At 39.5% G+C, this 26837-nt stretch overlaps 1 protein-coding gene across 1 annotated transcript in view; it reads right to left on the bottom strand.

Annotated features, from left to right (window-relative positions):
• The window catches only part of anks1b (ankyrin repeat and sterile alpha motif domain containing 1B), a gene marked incomplete in the record, with an annotated part of 204431 nt that overhangs the window by 23554 nt on the left and 154040 nt on the right, over positions 1–26837 (bottom strand). Inside the window, 3 exon segments of the mRNA XM_035674093.1 lie at positions 15516–15668; positions 17385–17483; positions 26376–26482. Of these exon segments, the coding sequence (XP_035529986.1) occupies positions 15516–15668; positions 17385–17483; positions 26376–26482 (359 nt within the window).

Genomic DNA, 26837 nt, shown 5'->3' with positions numbered 1-26837 from the left:
TTTTCAGATTTTTGTATTATAGTAATATCTTCTCTTTCAAGAGTTAGATGATAAGATTGATACAACTCATATATCTGTATGGTAAATATGTGTCTGGAGCCAGCAGTCAATTAGCTTAGCTTAGCGTAAAGACTGGAAACAGGGGGAAAAGGCTAGCCTGGCTCTGTCTGAACGTAACAAAATCTGCCTACTAGCACCTAAAAAGCTCATTATTTAATATGTGACATTAGTATTTCTAAAATCCTGGAAAGAGCCCTGTTTTAAGCAGTATAATTACGATTATATTCAGAATAAACATTAGCCAATAATCATGCTGGAGCTGTGGTACTAAATCTGTCAGCTAAGATGGGACATAAAAAGAAGATAAAAGTCAAAATTAGCCTTCATCTTGCAATCAATAGGGTTTGTTATAGAAAAGCATTGAGGATTGTCCATTGTGGATAATGTGTAATAGCACTGTGAGTGTGAACGCACAGAAATTTACAGCAGCAAAGCTTGGCTCATTTTTCACCCTAATTATTGACATTTTTCTAACCCTGAATACTTAATCACAGCCAGCCACCTTCCCCTCGTCCCTTCCTCAGTGCTCCAGCCTTCACTTAATGTGCGCGTTGTTTGGGAGGTGGAGCTTTTTTCTGGAATGATGAGTATTGATTTGCCTGGACTCTCAATAGATTACTCAGACACACAACATATAGCCCTCTGAAAGCAGCCAGCAATTGTGAGCTAGGCTGGGTTCATGACAGAGAAGACCAGGTTTCAGCTTCATCTCTGCTCTGTTTAGAACCACAGCCACTCTTACAGACACACACACAAACACACATATATACATATATACACACACACATACACACACAACACATTGCAGGGGGGAACACTGGGGGAAAACCGGAGACCACTGGTTGCCTAGCGACCAGAGAGCGGAGGGGAGTTGCAACTAAGGGTGATGTACTGAAAATGATGTCCAACAGGGACCAATAGGAAGGCTAGTTTCAGTGCCGAGTGAACAGTCAGCCAATGAGAGTGGGCTGTTAATAAGCCCGCCTACATGGAGACAGATATATCTCCATTAATAGCAAGAGAACTGTAACTATGACTGGAAGCACAGGCTGGGTTTTTGTGTGTGTGTGTGTGGTGTGTGTGGTGGTGTGTTGTGGTTGTGTTGTGTGTGTGTTGTGTGTGTGTGTAGGTGTACGTGTGTGTGTGCAAACATTGCCAAATGCTGCAGGATCAAGGTGGAAACAAGATCTCTCAAAGCTTGTCTTCTGCACAAACACGCACTTAACCACACACAGGAGTTGAAGAATTGAATTCTCAATATGATGAGAGTGGAAATAGTGTATGATATTTTTATGGGTTAATAAATACTTCAAAGCCCCAAGATGGAACCGATTTTCACAGTGCAGAGAAGCACAAGCTTTCCTAAGGCAGCAGGCTGTGTGTGGACATGCAGAAATATGTGCGTGTACAATAATGTCTGGGTGTGGATGCTTCAAAGAGTTTATTCACCTCTGGCCCTTTTCAAACTGTGAAAGTCTTAGAATGCAAAAAAATGTATAGAGAGATTTAAATTCACAGATAGATTAACCTTTTTTTTTACTTTAGTTCCTGATGCATAGCTTAGGTTTTCAGTAAATGCAAGGTCTTCAGTCGAGCATTATCATGCACAACGCATGTGCAGCTTGTATGATGTGCATGTCCACATGACATAACAGTTATGGTTGACATAGCAACAAGGAGAGAGCCTAGTGGAGTAATGTTTACATTGTTGTTCGGTACCTTGCACTTACACACTACAGTAGCGCTTGCATGTAACAGCTGCTCGCGGTCAGTGAAGTATGGGACATACAGATGCACTATTTGAGGGGGAAAGAGGCTGCAGATACAAGACGAGGTCAATAGGATGCTTGTAGCAGCCATATGTGCATCTCTGAGCTCTCTGCTGAGGGACAGCTTTGGACGGTAACATGCTGTGTACCCATCATGATTCCCAGTGAGTGGTGGGAAAACTTTAATATGAGATGAGAAACTGTGGATTATTTGTGCCAATGCTGTTCCTGATGGAGCCGTTTCCAGCTGCCAGGGAGTGTTAGGTGCCAATTCCTTCATGATATTTACATTTACATTGGATATTAGTTTAGTATCAGAATTGCATTAGAAATTATAGCAAAGGAGGTTTGTCTGTGTCTGAGTGTGTGTTTCTCTGATGAATCCTAGATTGTGTTGTACCCACAATTGTAAAATTCAAGTTTGTGTGTAAAGTGCTTCCCTGTATAATTGGAATTTATTAAGTCGGGTTGCAAAGTTAATAATTAATTAATGTGTAAATTGGTTTCTATGAATCATCTGTAGCCAAGTCCAGTCAAAAGCTATCAACTAAGTAAACATGGTCACTGTAGCATCACAAAATGTAGCAGAAATTACAGTTTTATGGGGCAAACAACATATTACATGCCCATTCTTTCAAAATTAGGTTTAATTTATATATACATAAATGAAGAAATGTATGTTTGAGAGTTTTACACAGTTTTGTCAGTGGAAAATATCTCATTATGCTTTGGTGAAATGCAACTTAAAATTTAGTTCACATTGGTATTTAACAGAATTTTGATCAAGGATTAGGTCGACCACATTTCATAGTTTTTCGCTTAGTCTTCAGTCTAAACCGGTCATGTGTCATCTGTTATGTAAGTTAGCTAGTTCAGCTAGTGTTGGGTGTCAATATTTGGTCACAACTGATCTCTACATAAGAACTAAGTGGCGCAACCTATTTAAATTTAGTGAAACATAAATATCCACTTAGTGAACACTTAAATTACAACTAGGCTAAGGTTGAATCAAGCTATATCAGAGCAGCAGCGTACATGTAGCCAAATATTACAAGCGGCTGACAGTGAGATCCAAGCCGTTGGTGCTATACATAGACCAACCTAAAGCAAGATACATGCATACACAAACCACACGTGTACACAGGAATTTCAAGACTTTAAGCCTCGGCCACATTTCTCAACCTGCTGATGAGGACAAACGTTTCAGACAAGAAAAAAAAAGATCAGCTGATTTATAGTCTGTGTTCCTGCTTTGTGACACAGTTCAGTCCCAAAATAAGATGTCAACACTTTGAAAATAATCTCTACCCTACTCATGTAAATGACTGAAGGGTGTGAAATAAAAGTGGTATTGCTATGAATAATTTGAGGACTTGCTTAAGGAAGATAAGGTAGAGTTGAGTAAACAAAAAAGAATAAAACCAGTGATGTTTCTTCTGATAATACAGGTAGCATAACGTAACATAAAGAAGTTTACAATTTAAACCCTTAGCAACAATACCTCAGTCACTGTGTTAAAAGCCTTTGTCCACAATGTCTCTCACAGCATCATCCATCACGCTGTGGTTTCTCTGAGCTGCCTACTGACTAATTCCGGTCACTGAAGGGGAAATCTATTGCTGTGACTCGCCGTGGTGACGATTCGATGAACAGGAGGCAGGATTATGATTGATCGACCGGCGTCTGAGGTAAAAAGCATCTGGCAGGATTTCCAACTCAATCTTTCTATCTGTCCAGGCTGTTCTTCAACAGCTTGGAGAATACAAACTCTTCTCCTTCCACTGTCCTGCTAGGACCTGTCTCAATCTTTCCCTGTATTTACCTTGTACAAGGTTCTCACCTATTTTCTTTTTCAGTCAATGTTGCCTTGTTTCCCTTCATCGTTGTTGGAAAACAATACTGTATAGGCAAGGAAATATTAAGTCATCTTGCCTGTTAGACTCTGGGTTGCCGGTGGATTTTGGGTAATTTAAGACAAAGCAAGGAAGCCTTCAACTGAAGTTTCTTTGAGTGATTTAAAAGCGTCACTTTGCACAGAATGAGAGATATTGCGAAAAGCTGGGATTAAAAACCTGAAAACAGCTGATTAGCCTCCCTTGTTCTAATAAATGTTTACCATTTCAGCCTTTACGCCTTCAGAGACCCTTACAAACTAACTTGAAGCCACAACATCTCTCTCTTAAGCAGCTATATTCTTTCTTGGTCTTGTCCCAGATTCTCGCCATCTTCTAAGAGTATGTTAGTGCATGCAAACGAGGATAGGACACAAATTAGGGCAGCAGTTGGATTTGAGTGCATCTTACTGTAGTAGTAATAGCTTTTTGCTCTTTTTATCTGCTTCACTTCACTCAATGTGGAACTACAGAAAATAATTGCCATGTTCTCAGCTGACATCTGACTTGGGATTTAACTTGACTTTTAGAGTCTTGTGACATGTACAAATATAAGAAGTTGGTCCAATTTCATGTACAGTACATGTTCAAGAAAACCAAGAATACACCCAGTACACAAGTCTTTACAAAAGAGACAAAAAAGGTGATGCATTACTTGCTGTTGTGTGATGATACTGGTGTAATAATGGGAGTTTGCATCAACTTAAGTTTTAGCAAAGCACAGATGATGCTTCATCACGGAGCTCATTCTCTCAGGTGGCTCGAGGACACCCACACACTAAATGCACAAAAAAACATTTATCTCTTACACCTGCGCGCACAAACACACACACACACACGTGCACACAGCCAGTAAATTAGCCTAGTCAGCAGTGTTGATTGAGCGCCATGGAAGCGTTTCATATGTTGTAATCACCTCTGCCTCGCCAAACAGAGAGATGATAGATGCACACATAAAACAGCAAGCAAAGAACAAAAGGATCTACGGCTCATCATTGTATCATATTCTTTCTCTTCCATTTTCTCTTTCTTTTTAACAGATATCCCTCTTTTTTCCTCATCACTCATGTCCTGTCCCGTCTCCCTGCAGGGTTACCTACCTCTCGTCAAGACTGGACTTATTCCAAATGAAAAGGCTGAAGAGTCGTACTCAGTTTGCGCTCCTCTGCCTGCTCCTGTGTTTTCTCTTCTCACACTCTGCTGCTTTCTTTCCGTCCAAGACAAGTGCCTCTTCCTTCTCTTCTGTCTTCAGCCACGCTTTCCTTGCTTTACTCCTCGCCTCCTCACCACCAGCTTTTGTCTCTCTTTCTCTCACTCCCTCTGCAGATTTCCAGCGCTCACCAACTCCTCCTCTTTCTTCAGCTTGCGGCAGCCAGACTAGTTCTCCTACATGTCTCTGCCTGAGCGCTTTTTCTCTCTCTCTCTCTACACACACTCTCTCTCTCTCCCTGCACTCGCTCTCTTTCTACCCAGTTTACATCCCCCCCTCCTCCTCCTCCTCTCCATCTCGTCACTATGGAGACACTGGGCCCGTACAGAGACAAGCTTGTGCTGGCTCACAAGGAGTGTAAATGTGGACTTAAAACTCTTGTTTTAAGTAAATCCCTTGCGTGGACTACTTCTCACATTCCCTGAGCCAGTTTGTGACAGTGTGCAGCTTGAATTGAGTCAGTTAAACAAGCAGTATCATCATCACAATATGACTTCAATGTAAAATACTGACATAAAAAAAATAAAGCTTTTCTATTTGAAAGGGTAGGACAGAGCTAGTAAATAAACACATTTCCCAAAATGTGGAACCATTCCTTTAATGGTATCTTAACTAATCTTTATGTATTAAGTATGAGTCCGTTTGGAGTACTGAAAGGCTCTAAATACAATACTCATTAGGCTTAGCCACTGTTCCTGTGGAAAAGAAGCCAATCAGAGGTGTGAATCAAACATGTTGCTGCAATTTGGCACAAAACACCTAACCGTAGTTGTTGAATTCTTCGAAAAGAACTGATTTAAACTGCTAAACATTTAATATAGACTGACGACTTTCTTTAGTCTTTAGGGTGGTGACATGGCAATGACATGCAGACGTTGCGTGCTTGTAATCACTGTTGTAACATATAATGTTGCTTGGGACATTCATTTTCAAAAAGCTCTCTGTGTGTTACAAAGTGATTCGCTACAGTATATTTCTTGTTTGTTTAACTACTGCAGGAGGAGAGCATTGTTTCAGATAAGGCCTGTCCTTGAAGTAAAGGGCATACGTTTGTTTGCGCCACTGTTCAAGCAAATACTTTGCATTTAGAAATCCCCCAGACGATTGGTAGGCGCCAAGATCTCCGATCTGCTGGTATTGCAAGACTAGATTCTGCTTACTGGGATTCATCGTTTGACTTCTCTCCTTGCGTTTCTATATACACAAACTTGTACCTTGATATTTTATCAAAGAACCAGATATTGTCTGACGCAGTTGCTCATATTAGTTAAAAAATTATTAAAAATATTACTTTCTTTGATAGCCTACAGTGGAGTGGAGATTACACGCAAAAACTGGATCTGAACCAGGGACGGTTCATGGTCAGAGCACCAGGTCATCATCGTGCCGCTCAACCTGGAGAGTTTGATGCCCATCCAAGCTTTAGAAGTGCTCCCACTGTGGGTCACATTGTGACTTTAACATTAATAATTAATGAAACTAACTTCCAGAACCTTCTCAGACACCCAAAATAAGGCCTTCCACATTGCCACTCTATGGTATTAGTCAATTCTGCACAGTTCACCTAAACTATGAACTATGCAAACAAGTTTAGACATTGGCAGAAAATAGCTCAGAGCAAAGAAACTCCCACTTATCTGATCCTACTTACTCTTTTGCAATGTTCCTTTAGGCTTCATATACTTCATGGAAACGTCACCACTAAGCAGGCTTGCGTAATATATGTGTATGACGTTTTAGCCATAACAACCAAATATCCTTATCTGGTTTGAAACCTGACTCACTTACTTTTACAGTAGACTCAGCTATCAACTGACTACAGGACACAACTGAGACCACACCAAGTGCTTGTGTTTGGTGCATTATATTAAACATGAGCATGTGTTTATGCGTGAGAGTATATATTCACATGTGTGTGACTGCAAGTGTCACATACATGAAATCCAACCCACAAAGTTAGACGTCATTCTGACTATTTCTGTCATTTACAAGAGTCTACTTATGTGATCCAGTAGGATAATAACCGAAGATAGTGCATGACTCACCCTTGTCTCCCCTCTGAGAAAACACTAATAAACAGCTAAAGATTTAAATGAAGTAAATAAACCCTTAAGGATAATGTAAGAGAATTTACACACAACACATTTGATTGCATTACTGTACTTGCCATAGTTTGAGGAAGAATCTGGGTTAAATTGTTTAAAACAACTTCCCTATTTCTTACACATTTGAGGAGAAATGTGCAGAACCATTTTAAGCCATTTTAAAAGCAAATAAAAGTAAGATATAACGGTTTTTCTGCAGGTACAATTGGTAATAGGAAGGGAAATCTTAACCCAGACAGTATTAGGCCTCAGTAGCCACAAATATAAAGACAAATATTAATGAAAGTTTCCCCTCCCCCCTTAACATTTCTTAAATTAAGAATGATATTTTAAAAATTTAACGGAGGGCTTAAAGGACAACTTCACAAGTGTACTTAAAGTAAATTTTGACCTTGATAAAATCTAATCTTAAGGTTAATTTACAAGCTGGTCTGTAGCTTCTGATCATGTCACATAATCTTCATCATGAGCTCATGAGTTTGCCCAATGTATTAAAATTGTAAACGTTTAAATGTCAATGTTGGCTCAATAGTTGAGGCCAAATTTTTATTATTGACCTTGGAAACAGCAGATGAAAATGACGTCATATGATTCATAGGCAACAGTCAAAAATTGTCACTTTGCTGTCAAAAAATAATGAGTGATATTAAAATTTGCTGTAAATATGATCTATTATTGAAGGAAAAAAGGAAAAAGAACATCTTTGGAGATATGTCAGAAATAATTTGACCTTTAACACTCGTTTGGCTTAAAGCTCTGATAGCTAAAATGATAGATTTCCATTAAGTACGCTGAGAGTAAAACCAAAAGCCAAACTGATGAATCCATCATCATTTTGGATGAAAATTAAGAAACCTTTCAGGGGAAATCAGTGAGTATAGTATATTTAACTTGAGCTTCATATAAACTAAAATCCAAAACATAATCAATCTCCATCATCTGAGGAGAAATGAATCCATCCCTGTTGTTACCTACAGAGTTAACAAGTGAGGATGTTGACTGATTGTGAAGCAGCAGACTGGCAGCTACTGCAGCACTACTGAGTCACAGGTTCAGGGTGTGCTTTGGGGGTCACACACATTCTCTCCTGACACCTCCTACACTATCTTCAGCACGGTGAGCGCTACAACGGGAAGTGCAAACGCCAAATAAGGCTGCGGTAGAGCGATATCGGCAGGCAGGGACGCTGAAGTACACTGCAGTCCTGAGGCAAATCCACCCACAAGAAAGCTACTACTCACTCCCTTTTCACACATACTGTATGTGAACGTACTCCATCCTCGCACATTTGAACACGTCGGTCATGTATGAACCTACAGTACCATGCAACTGTGCGACAGCCACAATTACATACCTTAACACACATAGACGTCTTTTTGGTGTGAAAACTCGTGATAACGGAATTGTGAGTGCATGTGTGTGTAGGTATCGTATGATATATAGGGTTTAATCCTGCAGTATCTAACGAAGGCAAGAACCATCTGGTGCTGGGATGTGAGGCAATCTGTCCATTTGGAGAGGTGACAAATAAGGTGATAAGCACAGGAACATGACACACACACACACACACACACATAAATTCAGAGTATTTGGAGTAATGTCAGGAAAAGACAATCCAGTACACACACATGCACACAAACACATTTCATTTATACCAAGTGCACATATCTCTAGTCTCTATGGTAACTAGTAGCCGTCATGGCAACGGAGTACAAGCGGTAGAAGAAAGGCTGAACTCTCATGACTGTCCTCAATTTATTTTGGACCCCTCGTACAGTTACACACACACACACAAACACACACACACACAGAGTTAGTCATTTTGAGGTTTTTTAGAACACATTCCTAGTTTAGTGTGTTTGTGCATGTTGTAATAATACTGTGGAATTTAGGGACAAGTCTGAACCTGTAGGTAAAACACGCACTCATATAAAGTGAACTCACACTAACAGGTCTTCACATGTAAGAGAAAGGCGTCACACACTGTTTTACATCCAAACATTCTCTCTAATTGGGAGATACGAAGATATATACTCTACAGGAAACTACCTCTTTAATATCCCCCCGACCCCTCTAAGAGGTCACAAGATAAATCTGAGGTGTTGCGAGATGAGCGACAAGATACAAAATACAGTGGTGGAAAGTAACTAAGTACATTTAATCACTAACTCTCTATATTTTATGCTACTTTATACCTCAAGTTCACTACATTTCAGAGGGAAGTACTGTAGTTTTTACTCCACTACAGTTATCTGACAGCTATAGTTACTATTTCAGATTTCATTAAGTAATATCATTTCGTCCACTTTTGATCAGCTACTACATTAAAGTTAATAAAGTTTAATAAAGTTTAATAAAGTTTTGAAACTTTAAGTACATTTTGTTGCTATAAATTGTAGTTGCTGTAAACAGTCATAAACCAAAATGGTTAGGAACTACTATGTTAGACCACTTCAGGTAATTTTTTTAATCAGTGAGCAGAATTACAATGTACAGACATAATGAAGAACCTTGATTTGTCAAATGTTATCTCAATTTCAGCAATTCCTATCTGGTTATTTTATGTATAAACTTACTTTAATTCTGAGAGAGGAAAATCTCTGTGACTACTCACAACTTGTATACATGCACCTCATCACAAAGGGCAGCAGTGAGATGTGAGATGTTTTATATTAAGGCGTCACAACTTTAAAATGTTGGTAACCACTGATTGAGAGAAACGGATATATTGCAAGACCGTTAAGTCTTCATTTATCACTGACCTTCAATCACATCCTTTCCATTTTCAGCAAAATAAACAGGTAACAAAAGGACACACAAAATGTACACTCACACACAAAACACACATTTGAGGGCACTCTTCTCTGTGATATCAGGGTCCACTTATCTAGAAAACATTAAGGGAATTGTTCCTCGAGGACCAGAAACTATCTGCACTCCACAGTCCTGAACGTGGTTTTCCAAAACGAAATCCATTTCTAATTGGTTCGCTCTGGGCTCTCCAAGGACTCACTTGAAATGAGAGCAATTTGCAGCCTTGACGCAGTTGTTTTGTACTTTACTCGCATCAAGACGAGGTGGTCCGACTGAACTGAGAGGCAGCAGCACCACCATGTGGATTTATACACGATGTGTCTGTAAGCTCACTGCACTGCAGGGAAATTAATATGTATATGATGTCGTCCAGTCATCTACTATTGGATAACAAAAGACTCTCTTCCAAGAGACAGACAGACACTTTAATAAAATATGAAAACATTAAGAAGGCTGTTTAGAAGCATTATCATGTTCATCTTAAAATTAATTGTATTTTTACCAACATCTGTCTTTTTGGATGCATTTACCCTAAATCCCCTCACTCAAAGGTTATTGTCTGGATAAAGCTACGGTTTAATTTTAAAAAAAGCTTTTACAGACAGGCGTCTAAACTAAATGTTATTTTAGAATTAATCTTTATACAAATCTTGATCAAAGGTTTTCAAATGCCTCCTGGTTTTAACAGGACAATTAAGCCATTTTCTTTAGTCAAACGCGAATCAGACTGACCGTCAGCCTAACAGTTCTGATTATGGCTAATGTTCATGCACAACGAAGCTTTCAAAGTCAACATGTCAGTCCAGATCTGGCTAAGACGTTACCAAACAAGCCTTTCTCATTGCCTGGGTTGCGCCCCGAAGCTTCACAGAGCGAAGCTTATGACAGTATATTATTCTTGAGACAGTTGACAGATTTTTATCAGGAGACTTGTGATATTAAAAGCAGGCTGATAGAGTCATAATGTCTTGCCATTATTACATTCTCAAGTACCTGACACGGTCCTCTAAATTAGTTTGGGTTCAGGGGGAAATTAAGGGGACAAAGCTGCTTAAATGGCAGCTCCCTGAAGACGTTCAAAACCTGCTGCCCTCTCATTCACAGAACTCCATTTACAATCGTCTGATACGCAGGAATGCAAGAAAATCGTTTAGATGGTTTAACTGTTTCTTCTTTTACTTGATAAATTACTTAAAGATAAAATCTGTAATCACTCAGTAATTTGCTGTTAATCGACTTTGCACTGTGTGAACATTTTAGCACTATAGGTGGAAGCAAATTGGCTCAGTATGTTCAGTGGCATATGATTAGTCAAATCTTAGCACAATGTATGAAAACTCCAATTATAAGCAGTATGTGCACACTTACTCAACCATTTTTAATACTGAATTCTTATTAACTATTAATATTAATTTAATAATTCAAAAGGTATAAAATCTAATTTAATGAGTTTTCATTTCAGGTTCTCAGGGCCTTTAATTCCCACTCTACTATACAGTATGAGGCTTTTTTTATACTGTCCCATGAATAACTGTACATACATTTACTATACTAACTGCATATATGTACACCTTATTCTCTATTATGTGAAACTGATGTTGGCATAGTTAATTTAGCTGTACAACTGATTTTTTAGGGTTAAGTTTTTGTAGTTCTGATCATCATTTCTATCAGTAAAAATAAAACAGTGCGAAGAATAAAAAGACTGATGGGACCAGAAACATGAGCCAGATGATCACGCAGGTTTTAAACCACAAGGTAAACTTATTTGGAGGTTCTCAACTGCAAAGGGTTAAAAACAAACAAAGAACATACAAATAACAATGAATAACAACAAATAAGCCCTTATTAACTACCTCTCATGGTGTCTATCCTTGATAGTATTTAAAGTTACATAATTATTATAATATTGTTCTTATAAAACAGAGATTAAAGTCTTTTTTCTGTACATATTTTAAACAAATAAAGAGAGTTCTGGCCTCAGCTTTCACACTGTTTAGGAGAAGATTAGATGTTAACACAAAAATAAGACCCAAGTTTTAATATACTGGAAAAGCAGGCTAATATTCCTCCTGTGGACTAAAATGTAACAGTTAACCTGGACCAGGTGTAACTACACACACACACACACACACACACACATATATACTGCAGACAGAGGGAGAGCGCGCTGCATCTGCTCTGTGTCTGCAGTATATTGTGAGTGTGGACAGGCAGGATTATAAGGTGTTTTGAAATGCTCTTGTAATCCCACGGCAGCAGGATTGCACATATGTGCCCAATCAAAAAGGACACACACACACACACTTACACTTCTATCCTTCTATTTTAAAATGCTCCAACAATGCTTAACGCTCCTCCCTTGTCTCCCTGGACACCACAGCATCTGTTGCCCATAGCGATTATCTGGTGATTACATGAAAGCAGTGGCCAAATTCTATTTAGACTCATTGTCCTCTTTCTCTCTCCATCCCCTTGTTTCTCTTACAGCTATATGTCCTTCCCCACATCACTCTATTTTAATCTCCCACTACAGTATCTCTCACTACACACACACACAACACACACACACACACACACACACCTTCTTCTCTTTCTCAGGTGCAATATTAGTGACCTCTTCTATTGCCTAGAGACTACTTCAGTGAAGCGTACTGCTGCAGTGGTACGCAGTCATAAGGACAGCTTGTACAGCAGACATCCACTCTCACATCCACTCACACACGATCGATTAGATCTGCTTCAAACACACTACATGACCAAAAGTATGTAGACAGCTGGACATTTCACCCATACGATAAGGTCTGCGTTTAAATTTATCCCAAAGGTGCTGGATGGAGTTGGGGTCAGGGCTCTGTGCAGACCAGTCAAGGGTAACTTTATTTTACCCTTGACTTCCATTTAACACTTTCACTTAGTATAGTAGTATTAGTATAGTTTCCAAGGATGATTTCTGGACATAACTATGAAGCATAGTACTACAGTGATTATAGGGGAAGTCTATAAGTATATTTTTTTATATTTATTCAGGCAATCAAGTAAATTGTTCATTTACTTTTTGCTGTGAAAGACTTTCTATGCATGAATAGATTACTGAGTGTGCTTGGGCCTCTTCTTTTTTATTGTATTTTTGTTAATTTTGCAAATGTAGGCGACCTACAACAAATTCAGTTAAACTATTTAAATATATGTTTGACAGGAAAATAGCTCAGCTTTAACTGCATATAATGCATCAAAGGTTTCCTGTGGTATGCTATAGTATTTGAGAGCTGCTCTGGTAGTGTCTCATTATTCATCCATGTCTGTAAGTTATGTTAGCAATTAACTGTAATTAATTATTTGGAAGTGTATCAATTAAACACCACCTATATCTTCCTGAAAGTTAGTATCATACAATACAAAATCATTCCAGGAAAACTGCCTATGACTTTAAACTAAATTGAAAATATGATATATGGAGTTAAGTGATACATGAGATAAAGTATCTTTATGCACCTGTCTTTGTGCACAGGAGCATTATACTGTCTAAAATATGCTGCAGCGTTAAGTTTTGTGTTAAGTTTTCCCTTAACTGGAACAAAGGGGCTCAGTCCAAACACTGAAGTACAATCACAGTAGAAGTTATTGTGGCCTTGTCGTGTACTTGTGCAGCCTCTAGTGGCTCCACTCTGAACTGCAGTGCAGTGCACTCAATTCTTCATATAGACAGAATCCTTCTGCTATACAGTATTTGTATTTACATGCACATGTCTAGGTCTAAATAGGCATACTGAAGGAGTATGTCGTACATATGTGCTTCATATGAACCTCATTTAAGGCTCTTCTGTTTCCCATAACAGAAAGGAGATTGATGTATAGTTTCACTTGTGTTTAAAAGAGATACATTTGAAACGCATACATAAACACATAAGCATGTATTAACACTTTCTCTATCTCACATATGCATCCAGAAACACACACACACACACTCAAGCGCAGCATGTGGGCGGCATCCCCAGCACTGTGAAACATCTTGCATCCCACATGCTTATATAACTCCCTCTCCACCTCCTCCAGCTGATCACTCATCACTTTATCACTTTATCCTCCGCTGGGAAGGAAAAAACCCCTTCACTCTCTCTCTTTCTCTCTCTCTCTCTCATTGAAATCAGCCAGGCGGGCGCCCTCTCCAATCGAGCATGATTTCGTTACACTCTGAGCATCAAAGGAGCACATCACTCCGATGAGATCAAGCTGCAGCAAATCCCAACTCTAGTGAACCTGCACTACTTGTGACAACATAGGAGCTCAAATGTCAAACCTTGTTATTATCCAGCATTACTGATATTTGCAGAAGGAGAGAATTCAATCAAGGGGGAGCAGCTGCAAACTATCTACTTGCTCTTTATTACAGCACATTTAAAACCAAGAACTTTTACAGCAAGAGGAAGAGCTGTTATGACAAGAAGTAAAATAGAGAAAGAGCTATAATGCAGTAAGGTTATGATGTAACAGAAAAAATGCACCTCCCTCCTGTTTGTATTCTTAGCATGCATTTCACAGTAATGAGAAGAAATGCCTGATGGGCATTCTGCACTGTATGACTACAGCATCCTTCCCACAGAGGGAACTTTCACATCGACTTCAGCTGTGTTTTGGATAAAAATCCAAAGGACAAAGCCTCTGCGAGAATTGATGTATCGGTCTCTAGTGTGATATATTGAGCAAGAGAAACAAATTCAGTCTGTCACCGAGGTGAGAGATGAGGACAGCACAACAAGTGTTCAGCTTCACAAAGCCCCAACAAATCTATCCATCAGAAGCCCTCATTTAAGCTAAAAGGGTATTTTCCACGGCTTAAAGGTGTAGTTAATATCTGTCTATGAGGGAGCAGTCTGACCTGCCACATAAATGTCTTTAAAGTAAGAGATAAGACTGTGTGTTGACACAAAAGGGATTATTCTATTAGTATCAAGACAGCATCACATGAATGAAAAACAAAAATAAAGTTTTTTCACACTAAAAGCAAGTAAAATATCGGACATATCACATCACATGAAAGGACCAAAACTATAAATGTTTTAGTCTATCACTCAATACTTTCCTACTTTCCTACCCAGTCTGTGGTACCCAACTCCAAGACAATTCTTTCCTAATGAAGACACATTCAGAAAGTCGGGGTACTAAAAAGAGACTTACTAAAAAAGAATTGTTTGGCAGAGGCCAAATATCTGGACTTTTAGGTCCTGGTATGGGCTGGTTTCCTACATTTCCCATAATGCAGCCAAACGGCCTATTTCATAGACCCTCCCTGCCTGGTATATGTAAAAGTTTTTCAAACGCCACCTCCTTTGGTCATAGCATTAAGTGACTATGCAAACTCTAACTGCTGATGAAGACTGTTAGATGTGGTTTAAAGGTCTAGTAATCTTGTAAGATTAGGTCGTCAAACCATCATCACAGTTTTTTTCTCAGAGAGAAGAAACTGAGTATCCTGCTCTTAAAAAATAAATAAAAATTGTGATTAATTAATACATGTGGAGGTTTGTGACACGGAGGAATACGATATACCAAGATTTGGGTACATAGGCAATGTTTTGGTCTTCTCGTGGGATTTGTTGGCAATAAGATCATAATAAAAGTCCTTTAAAATGGAAAACACAGTGAAAATAACTATGTTACTTACATTGATGAGCTCAATCTCCCAGATCTTCTTGACCAGCTCCATGGAGGTGTAACCGTTGATGAGGAAGGACTTGGTGTAGTCGCCGAGCTCCAACGACTCCAACCACTCTGCCACCGATGTGGGGTTGTTGCCATCGTAACCGATGGGTCGCACCTTTGGTATAAACGGGAAGGAGAAAGAGCGTAAGGAGTGATCTTTCCACTTCTGTATTTTTAGCTTTTTATTACTTTTCTGCAGTTATTTACTAGAAATATATTAAATATATTCTGGACTGCTGAGCATATTCGCCTCTGCCCATTCTCTGCTTGGGTAGTTTCATGATGTAAGTTTTTGTTTTCCTCTATATTCTCATAAATATAGTGATACTGTGAGGAAATGTTTTTTTCTGTCCATATGGTGCACTGCCTTTGACCCGGAGCCTGGTAGCAAAGAACAGCTGGTATCTTAAGGTACACTCTGTACAAATGCTAACTTCATTACAGCCTACATTTCTTACATAACAAGACTGTTCAAATTCTATTTACACTATATTTGATTGCTGCAATGCACTTTTCCCCCATCTTCTGTCTTCATTCTGCTGCAACAGCCTCATTTCTACATGAGGATCATTAAAGATTTATTCTATTATAAAAGACCTTCCCTAGTTCAGCAGAGTACAAGAGATGCTGAGCTCTAGCAGAGTAAATCTTTCAGTATAGCGAATAGCTTTATAACTACATGCTGGATTAAAATCACGTACTTCTCAAATATTTGCAGTGCAAACAACTAAACACAAGCCTAACTTTTGAGAATGGGCAGAATAGGACGCCAACAGCAGGGAGTTATTGCCTTGAGTGAGATGCTTTGAGAGCGTCGCAGATAATTCATAATTCATTCACTTTTATTTTGACAGTCAAAACAACTTCAGAGAGTTTATGGTGCTTCAAACCAACATCCCACATCCCACATCCTCCACCTAAGCTGAGCATGTGTTTGCCTACGCGTGTGATGGCAGACAAAAGTTAAAGGTTTAATTTTTTACAGTGTTTTGGAAAGTTTAAGGTGGGGGGGAACTGGAGATCAAAGTTTCCTGAGTGTCTGTATGAAACCTGCTTATTTCTGAGCTCAGATTCTCCCTTTTCTTTCTGTCCTCTCTTATGCAGACTCCTTTTTCTTCTTCTCTCTCTCTCTCCATACAGTCACACACCTTTGATCTTACTTTCTGTATCACACAGACATGAAAATTCATTCGACACAAACTTTCCTGTAAGTCTGTAAATATTTTCTGTATTATTTCAACAGCCATTGGTCAATTTTAAGCAACTGTTAATTAACAAATCAAATTTCAAAGTGGGTCTATATGTTTTGATCTCGATGTGAATTTTACAGGCGCAAGACAGTGTGGATTTATTAGTGTAAGCAGTTTTCTTGCACCATTTAATTCAATATGGTTTGGACGCTGTGATCTCCAGTAACGTCTTTGTGTGCCTGAATCATTCATCCCCTTGATGCCACAAGGAGTGTGTGGCTGTGTCTGTATCTGCAGAGACCCTGCCCTCGGCCTGTATTTCTTATTTGCCATTTGTTGACGTTTCTAGGCATCAGCCTTTGGGCAGTGGGTGTGTAGCTCCCAGCCAATAACAGTGTGCAGGGTGTGAGGGCGGGAAAGTACAGATCGGCTACTAGATCTTAAACACACATCTAAGAGGAAGCGTTAAGCCGGGGAGGTGGGGCTAACTTTGAATGTTGTGTTTACACGCCGCAACCGAAAATACATTTCATATATTATTCATATTTATAATAACCACAGATTAGAAAGCCCAGATTTAGTTCACGTTAATCAGAGCTTGCTGAGATGTTCTTGTTGGATGTATTAGCTGCAGTACTGACCCTGGGCAGCAACCGGATGGCCTGCAGGAGGCGTTGTCTGTGGGCCGAGTTGAGGATCCCAATCTCCAGCAGGTCCTGGTCTTCCACCACATTGCTGCCCTGGAGAGTAACAAAACAACAGCTAACGTTAGCATTTATGGAGCAGAAGAGGGCAAGTTTGATATTCTTATTTAAGACTCTGGCTCACACGCAGCAGCCTGTGAGAGTATCATTCAGAGTTTCACCTTTAATTAATCCAATGGGAAACCTTAACAGACCTTTCCGTCATCCCCCTTCCAGAGAGTAAGAAAGAGTCTTCATGCAGACAGATAATTAGAGGAAAGGAGGAAATCAGGGAGGGATTGGAAGAGATGTAATGTGCGTGAAGACAGCTGCAGCAATGAGAAAGTCAAGTCAGCCAGAAATACCATCAGAAACATAGATTCTGACAGAAGTAAAAAGTAAAGTAAGGTAATCATCAAAATGATGGTAAAGAAATAGCAGGAGAGGGACCGTGTGACCAGCCTGGAGGCAGTCTACACACACACACACACACACACAGTACATACACAGGTGTAGAAGTGAAGGATTACAGTTGTCAGTCCCTCTACATATCCTTCCTGTCAAACTAATAATAATTATAAACATCCAAGAGACGATGAGAAGAAAAAGCAGGTAGATAGCAGATATCTGCTTTCTCCTCCCTCTACTTTACTTTACTTTTGTCCTGAAGTTGGCTCTGGGGACCGCTATGCCCTCCAAAAGGACATTTTGCCTTGAGGCTGTGACATTTTAATTCCAGATAGGAGATAGCTGTCGTTTGTCTTTCACGGCAGTATCTTGAAGAACGTTTGCCAGAGAAATCACCGTTCAGGTTGCTTTACTTTTGAGAATCCAGATATTCTAGCCAAAGCTACGAGATCAGCACACAACATTTACATTGTAACTGGAGGGCTTTGAACTGTCCCAGCCTACAAACAGGTCGAGACTTGACAAGCAACTTAAATATCAAACATAGAAGAAAGGTGGAGGGTTATTCAGGAAATATTGGAGCAGTGCTGGAGTAAAAATTATAGTAACCAGAAGGTTAAAGTCCTGAATCCTCTAGGAAAGGATTTTTTGAGGAGCCCTTGAGCAATCCATCTGAGCTGGTCCTGAAGACTGCGGTTGTTTACTGAGCATTTCCCAGAAATGAATGTGTGGATCTCTACTTAAAAGGACCAGTGTGTAGGATTTTGGCATCTCCCCGTCCAAGCTCAAAGGAGAAACTACGATGGCCCCATTTAAAGCCAGTATTTGTTTGCTACTATAGAAACATGGCAGTTCAACATGGCGGCTTCCATGGAGGGCGACCCATGGCATCTGTAGATATAAAAGGCTCGTTCTAAAGTAACAAAACACAACTATTGAATATTATATTCCATTTCTGTTAATAGTTCCTCCTAAATGTTACACATTGGACTATTAAATATGAATAATAAAATGATTGACAGCTGGTGGCAGCAACATGGCAAAGAAATGTAGCAACTGTTAGCTAGCAATATTCATATAAACATCTAGGTTTAAAAATACTGTAAAAAATTTGCTTTGCAAGTGGTGACAGATGAGGGAGTAAATGCATCTTGCAAGAACAAACAAAGAGTTTTTGTAAGAAACACTGAATTAACATTCAAATCAGATCAAACAGGACATTAACACATAGCTGATTGACCCTCGTACTGTATGTGCAACATACTGTACGCTTGGAATATCTGGTACAGTCATCTCAGTGTTTTTCTGACACCTATTATTAATGAGTGCATTCACTATTGGGTAGAAGCATATAAAATAACTAATTATAGTATCTAAAACGATCTAACCCACCCACACCTTTTATTCTGAAGGTCAAAGGTGCATACTGAAAATTACTGTTTTTATTAATGCATCTTTTCTGTGCTATTCCAAATGATTTCTTCTCCTCAGTTTATAAATCCATGTGCACAGACTGTTAAACCAAACACACGGTCTATTAATCCATGCTCTCATTTTATTAATCCATGTACTTGTGTTTATTTTCACATCATGTTTTGTACCCTCTGTGCCCAGGCAGATTGTCTAAACTTTACCTTGAGGAATAGAAGTTTAAAATGTCAACAGACTTTGGAGAAAAAAAGCCTCTTAAAAAGTGAGTGATGTTGCTGCAAGCTTATTAGTTTAACTTTGTCTCCAGGGCTCCACTAGTCTGTCACTGTGCTGCTGCAGCCGCTGATTGGGCTCATCCTGTGGCTAAACTTATTCCTTCCACATTCTCCTCACCAACCTGTACACCCAGGCCCTCTGTGAAACGAGTGCAGTTCATAGATCAGCTCCCAGGCTGATTAATAGAACACAGTCCAAAGCTGAAGTAAGTTAGAGTTACCATGCTCCAACTTCGCAGGAGAATAATGACTCACAGAGTCAGCGCAGAGTAGAGTGTGGGGGGATGCATAACTAATTGCTCCCTGTTGGAATCCTGATAGGAAGAGATTGAGTTCCTTAATGTTTGTTCTTTCTCTAATCCTGTCCTCTTTCCCATTCTGTCTTGACATTATGCTTGTCCCATATCTGCCACTTCAAAGTGCACATGATGGATCAGTGGATAAATATCACATGGATCAATGTTACTTGAGTTAGGATAAATGAGAGACAAGCCATGTCATGTCTGTACATTTTCTAGACTCAGCCTTTCCTCCTAATGCCCACATTGTTCTGTTTTGTAAAAGTAAACACAACTATTCTATCTTGCAAATGTATGATAAATTCACTTGGTATGCAGCATTGGTATAAACACTAAAAATCTATTTTGCTGGTGGCGGAAAGCGTTCAGCATCCACAGTGTTGATAAAATTGCCATGGCCTGTGGTATGCTTGTGATACTTTGACCACATCGCTTAAAAACGCCGCCGCAGTGGGTCACAAACACTCGTGGAGTGTAGGATTTAAAATTCATGCACAGCAGCAGGGGGTTGAGGCAAGAATAGATATGGGGCAAAAAATTGATATTCAGCAATGGTAGTGAAGGCCATTATCGGCACCAAAAGGCTTAGATGAGTACTACAAATCATGCTCGGCCTACTGTATCTCTTGCTCTTCCTCTGTTCTGTTCCTTTCATGCCTCTGTTCATCCTTCGCCTTTTCTCTCTCGTCTCTCTTTCTGCTCTGCTATCAAAGAAATAGTCCTTTTTTCTCATAGTTTTGTTGCCTCTCTCTTATATATTCGTCTTTTCTCTGTCCTCGTTTGCACTTTTAGTCTGTAATTCCAATTCATTTAGGTTTCTTTACAAACTTGTTGGTGTTACATTTATCTTTTTTTTGCAGAAGTGAAGAAGCACTGACTTAAATTTCACCAACATGGTGGCAGTTTGATAGTCATAAGAATGTTTCTTTTAGAATAATAAAGTCCTTTATGAGGAGGATTAGAGGTGCCACCTTTGAACGAGATGTGGATAATGGCAAAATTTCATTTCAAATATTGTTGTTTCCTCCCTCTGAGGAGCAGTTGGGTCGAATTAATTTCTCTAGCCTCACGGCTGCTGTTATCTGCTGCTGTTTCTTTAGTATGCGCTGCACAATATCATGCTTTATCTCTTCGTTTCTGCTATCTATCTAGTACTGCCACCCATTTGTTTTTGTAATTCCATGTACAAACCCAACCCCGCTGTAGCTCTGTCTTCTATCTTTCTTTCAATTTATTGTGCTGCATGAAGGCAGCTTTTACATGAAATTCTTTCACCGTTCACAACAGTGTTTGTGTGTCTCAGTGCTTCTGATTCTTGACGCTTACGAGATTTTATCTCTCAAGTGAGCTACAACAAATCGTGTTTAATCTTTCTACTATCAGCCTCAGTCTGTCTCTTCCTTCAACTTCCATATTCTGGTCACATTTCTAAGTGTCTACGCTGGCATGCCATGTTTGGTGAGGAGTGTGTGTATGTTTGGTAGGACGAGTGTCGAGGGTCCAACATTTAGTAGGATCTATTGGCAGAAGTGGAATATAATATTCATAGGTATGTTTTCATTAGTGTATAATTGCCTTAAAGTAAGAATGGTCGAGTTGTTTTTTTTTTGTTCCCATAAAATTAGCCATTTTTATCTACAGATGGAGCGGGTCCTCTTCCATGGAGGCTGCCATGTTGAACCTACATGTTTCTACAGTAGCCCAGAACGGCCAAACCAAACACTGCATTTGCATTTTTCACTTCACCGCTAGATGCCACTGAATCCTACACACTAGTCCTTTAATAGGGACAGTGTGACTGCAGTCAGAGTACTAAGCAAAGTGAATTTGGCTCTTTGATACAGACGAGTGCCATAAAGATTCCTAAGATCCACCGTTAAGTGGTTTTGAAAATGCAAGAACCTGAGACATTGCTTTCAATAACTTTTATGATTAGATGCATTTGTACGACCTTGCAATAAAAACAGCTTAATATTTGAAGTCCAACTGTAACCACAATTAGTTATCCCTTTTTGTAATCAAAATCATGTCAAAGCGACTTTTTAATTGTTTAAAGCTGGTATAATATAATATTCCTATATAGACAATGGATGATATTACAAAATGATGAAATGCGTGATGGACTTTCACTGTTTTGGTTCAGTCCCACTGCTCTAATAAGCACTTTTTCCAGACCGGGTGTGCAGGCAGCTGTTTTCAGTGAAAAAGCTCCAATAAGCCCATTGTGTGCTACCTGACCAGCAAAAAAAAAAAAACATGGTGAACAAAGTGGTGTATTTAGCAGCTGAAAGAGTCAGATATTTCCCTTAAGAGTTGGTGTAGACCAAAACAGAGCTAATACAGAAATAGAATTTCTTTCTTTAAAGCAGAAATAATCAATGTTTTTACACAGGGATTTATCACCAGACTACAGTTCCTCCAAAGTCATTTAGCTCTTTAAGCTCAAAGTTTTGGTTTTACAGCCTGCAACTTTACTGTTCCAGTCTCATTGCTTTAATAAGTATAGTTTCCACAAGTAGCTGTTTTCAGCAAAAAAGCTCTCCTCAACCCACTGTAAACTATCTGCCCAGCACCGAACAGAAACAGACAAAGTTAATGACTTGTTGGTGTACATAGTGGAGTATTTTTTAACCCTCAGGCATTGGTAGGGTAAGTAAATTGTGTCTAATTAGCTTTCCCTGTTAGCTGTTCAGCAAGCCAAAATGCAAGACAAGGTGTGTGGCTTTGTTTGTATCAGAACAGAGATTAGCAAGAAAGCTAATGTGGATAGTGGCTCGAAGTCAATGGCTCTTTTTAGCGCTGTGTTGCAGCTTCTGCATGTAACACACACAATACGATCTCCCTATATGAATCCTTTTTCAGCTCCACTTTCTGTCTACTACTCTACCTCTCCCTCTCTCACACACACATACAGTAGGCATGTGCATGTACAGTCATTTAACATGGACGTGATTAGTTTCCATCCAGTGCCCTTCATATCAAACGTTGTCTCCATAACAACCACTCCGCCCTTTTGCTATTTGTCCATCAGTCTAGGAGCACTTGTCCTCTACTGGATGGCTAAGGTGACCAGACACACCCCCTCTAATGACCCCCATTAGTGGTAAATGGTAATGGGAGATTGGACTAGTCCATGTTTATGTGTACATGTGAATGTATGCATACATTCCTGCACAGCAAATGCAGCCTTTGCACTGTCATACACTGATACAGATCAGACTCTAGGTCAAACTAATTTGCAAACCAATCAATTCTACAGATGAACTTGAACTGGCCCTGAAAATGAAAAAAAAAAATTAACTTTTATTTTCTAATGCGCCGACTTGTTTCAGTCTGAATCTGCCATTTAACCTAATTTCCCATACTGAGTGGTGCTGAAATGAATTTGACCCAAACCTCTCCTTGAAGAATCCACAGCCAACAATAATAAGGAGTGCTGCAAATACCAATGTAATCCCCGTAGTCCATGCCTCAACTGCATTAATATCAATTTGTGGTAGCCACTGAGCTTTCCCAAGGTCGGAAAACACTAACCGTCTTCATGTTTAGTCCTGAACAATAAAAAAGAGGTTAAAAACTCCACTCGGCAAGTGGGACGCAAGAAAAACTTTAAACAGAGAAAGACCCGGAGAGAGGCCCAGTCACAGAAGGGACTTTGAAGTCATCTTAGCTGTTTCATCTTAGCTCTTTTCAATATTAATTGTATCCAAAGGCATTTCAGAGGAGACAACTGAGCTATTGAGAAACACTTTGAGACAAGAGGGGCGAGGACAGGAGAATAGAGAAGTCTCTCAGAAGCACTGCCAAAAACCGTTAGCGACTATAAACTAGGTGCAAATGAGAGTAAAATACGTTGGTACGCTGACATGATGGCATATATGTGTGGGAGTGTAAATGAATGGAGGGTGCACCTGGGGACATTATTAATAGAGAAAAGACATTCTGAGCTAAAATAAAATACTGCTTATGTGAACACTATGTGTTCACATGGACAGTCAGACAACTGCAGCAATGATTCCTACCTCGACACATTCATCTGCTTACAACTGTAGGAAAACAGATCCAATATAAATACACAGCAAGTGAAAATTTTTTTTATTTTTTGAAGACTTCAATATGAGACAGCAAACATTTGGAAGACGTGATCTCTGCTAATAGAAAACAAGTTTAACTTAAATCAGATCTGAAAAGGAGAGGTTGTATTGATTTGGTTAGTCTGTGAATTCCTCTACTGACAGATGACAGTAAAAGGTATTTTTGAGAGTGAAAAACTAAGAAGAAAGAAATGCTGTAAACTGTTTCAAGTAACTTTTCAATTTAGTGTAAAACTACATTGTGTAATTTCAAAGGCCACACTCTATGGAGTGTTTTAGCTCTTTCAGTTCATTGTTTTTGTTCGATTATGGCTGCTTTCAGTTTTAATTTAGTTACATTTTTGGGTAAGAGAGACACCCAAACAAATTTGGAAAAAAGTCAAAAGGTTAATGATGCAAATATTGCAAATTTATAAAACTTTATAAATGTATATTTTTCTGTAAAAAAAAAACCTTGCCTAGCACAGATTATGGGTAAATAATATAAACTGTTTACAACAGCCTGGAATGCAAACTATAAAGAATATGTAGAAAAGGATAACTAACATTTATGCTGGAGGCATTACTGTACAAGGATTTAGAGGGAGGAGAAAGTAATACATAGTAAAAGAGATATTTTTATTTTTTATGTTGCAGTGTATTTCTCCTCTCGCTTATTTTATGTTATCAATAAAAAGCTGTTTCACTCCATGTGCTAGATTATATCGACACTTTCATAATGCAGTCATTTTATGTATTATTTACTTTATGCACTTGCTCTGGCAACATGTTTTTCGATCAAAACATTATGCCAATAAAGCTTGAACTGGCATAAGGAAATAAAGGAGGAGTAAGGAAGGAGGACAGTAAAAGAAAAAAGAGAGGGTGGAAGGAGGAGAGTACTGACGAGGTCCGCATGTTGATGGGTTAGTAGGAAGAAATAATCAACCACTGCAGAGTCGGAGATGTTTAAATGTAGATGAGCCAACACAAGGTCCTTAAACGCAGAATTAACAGCAATTTTCTACCTGCCCCAAAACCAATTCATCTGTAATAAATACTTAAAAAGGGAAAGAAAACACCCTTTAAAAGGATGCTTGTGAAGCGTGGCCAAAAACATACAGATATACACTGACCACGTGTGGGAGAAACACACACAAAAAGAAACAGAGATTCTCTAATTTCCTCCTGTTGCCAGGGTAACCAAATGAACAGATGCAGGTCACACTGAGTGGAGGACCAGATCACACAAACACACACACACTTACACACATACATAAAAACATATACAAATGCCTACATATATTTTTAGTTGACTTCACGGCAGGAAAGAATATTTAACTGCTGCAAATGATGAAACCTATAGGTATGATTGCACAAAAATAAAGCAGCTGGCAGCCTCAATGTGAGAAATGTCAAATATACCAAACACTTTCTCCTCTACAGGTTGGTAAAATACTCTAATACTATTAATAGTTTTATTTAATAGTTTGCTTTTAATACATAAACCTCAAAACATTGTTTTAGTCCTGAAAAGTTGCCATTTTTGAGATATATCCCGCCCCCTCCCTCCCCCCTGCCAACAGCGATAATCTGCAACTCCAGTTAAACTCATTCAGTCAGCATCCCTCTGCTAAGTCTCCGATCATTCTGCCCCTGCTGCAGTTTCTCTCAATTTGGCATCATCGCTTCCCTTCGCTTTCCCCTCTTTCGTCGTTCACTTACCCTCTCTGTCTCCCTGTGGCTATAAGTCTTACTAACCCACGCATGTACACACACCCACGACAACATCAAAAGAGAGTTTCTGAATGCAAAATGACCCAGTGAGTTTCTCTTCCTACGTCACTGTAGATGAAGGAACCATCAGATAAAACAGAGGATCAGGTTGCATCCTGATCCACAGGCTACAGGTGGTTGTATTTCTGTGTGCGATCATGTGGTAGTGTATGTAAAAACCATGAAACAAGCATGGTTTAAGCATGCATTTTTAGTGTAAAAAAAAATAGCATTAGCATGTATGTGTGCAGCTTGATGCTGGAGATAGAGTGGCGTAGGATTTCTGTGCGTAGGAGGAACCTCACATGGCATCAGTGGGGAGAGGCAGCAATGGTTGCAAAGGAAGAAGGAAGAAAGAAGAGGATACAAAGAGGAGGAAATTGAATAAATTAAAGAGATCAGAGTGAAGGAGACACAACTAGTCATGTTAATCACTGCAAAGAAAATGATGAGAAATAATGAGCTACACCTAGGGGAGCAGAGAGAGCTTAGAGGGAGGTGGGACAAACAGAGAGATTACATTTAAAGCACACAAAAATAGAAAACACAGCCAAAGCAAAGACAAAAAAAGAACAAGAAAGGGAGACCAATGTATGAACATATCCCATCCTAAACTCCCAGCATCAAGATCTCTCCAGCCTCCTTTTTTTTCTTCAAAACATACAAACACACACTAAAAACACTCACCATAAACTGGACGTTGTCAAATCCATTGGCCAGCAGGTGGTTCTCGTACTGGACCAGGCCGATGGAGTCGAGCCACTGGCCCACGGACTGCAGCGGGCAGCGGGGACCTATGAGGGGGTGGAGGGGCAAACGCTTCAGTAGGGAGTAGCCGTCCACGCGGTAGCAGCGGCAGTCCGGCTGAGAAAGCTGGCACTGCCACATCATGTTATGGCGGGCAAAGTGGCTGTCGAACGAGCCCGCCATGCTTTTGAGGAGTCTTTTGGCAAGGCAGCAGCAGGAGGAGGAGAATAATGGGGAGGAAGGTAGAGGGGGGGAGGGAAAGGTGAAGAAAGAAGGAGGAGGAAAAGGAGGAGGAGGAGGAGGAGGATGGAAACTTAGAGACGGCTGTTTTGCCTTGGATACAATAATAAAACACACACAAACACACACTCACACACTCACGCACACATTCAAAGAGTGAAA

Source organism: Morone saxatilis, unplaced genomic scaffold (genome assembly GCF_004916995.1).
Source record: "Morone saxatilis isolate NCDOM2014 unplaced genomic scaffold, NCSU_SB_2.0 Contig10, whole genome shotgun sequence".
In the NCBI taxonomy this organism is placed as follows: domain Eukaryota; kingdom Metazoa; phylum Chordata; class Actinopteri; family Moronidae; genus Morone; species Morone saxatilis.
Note: the sequence above shows the minus strand (reverse complement) of the source record. Positions and strands in the feature narration are given on the sequence as shown.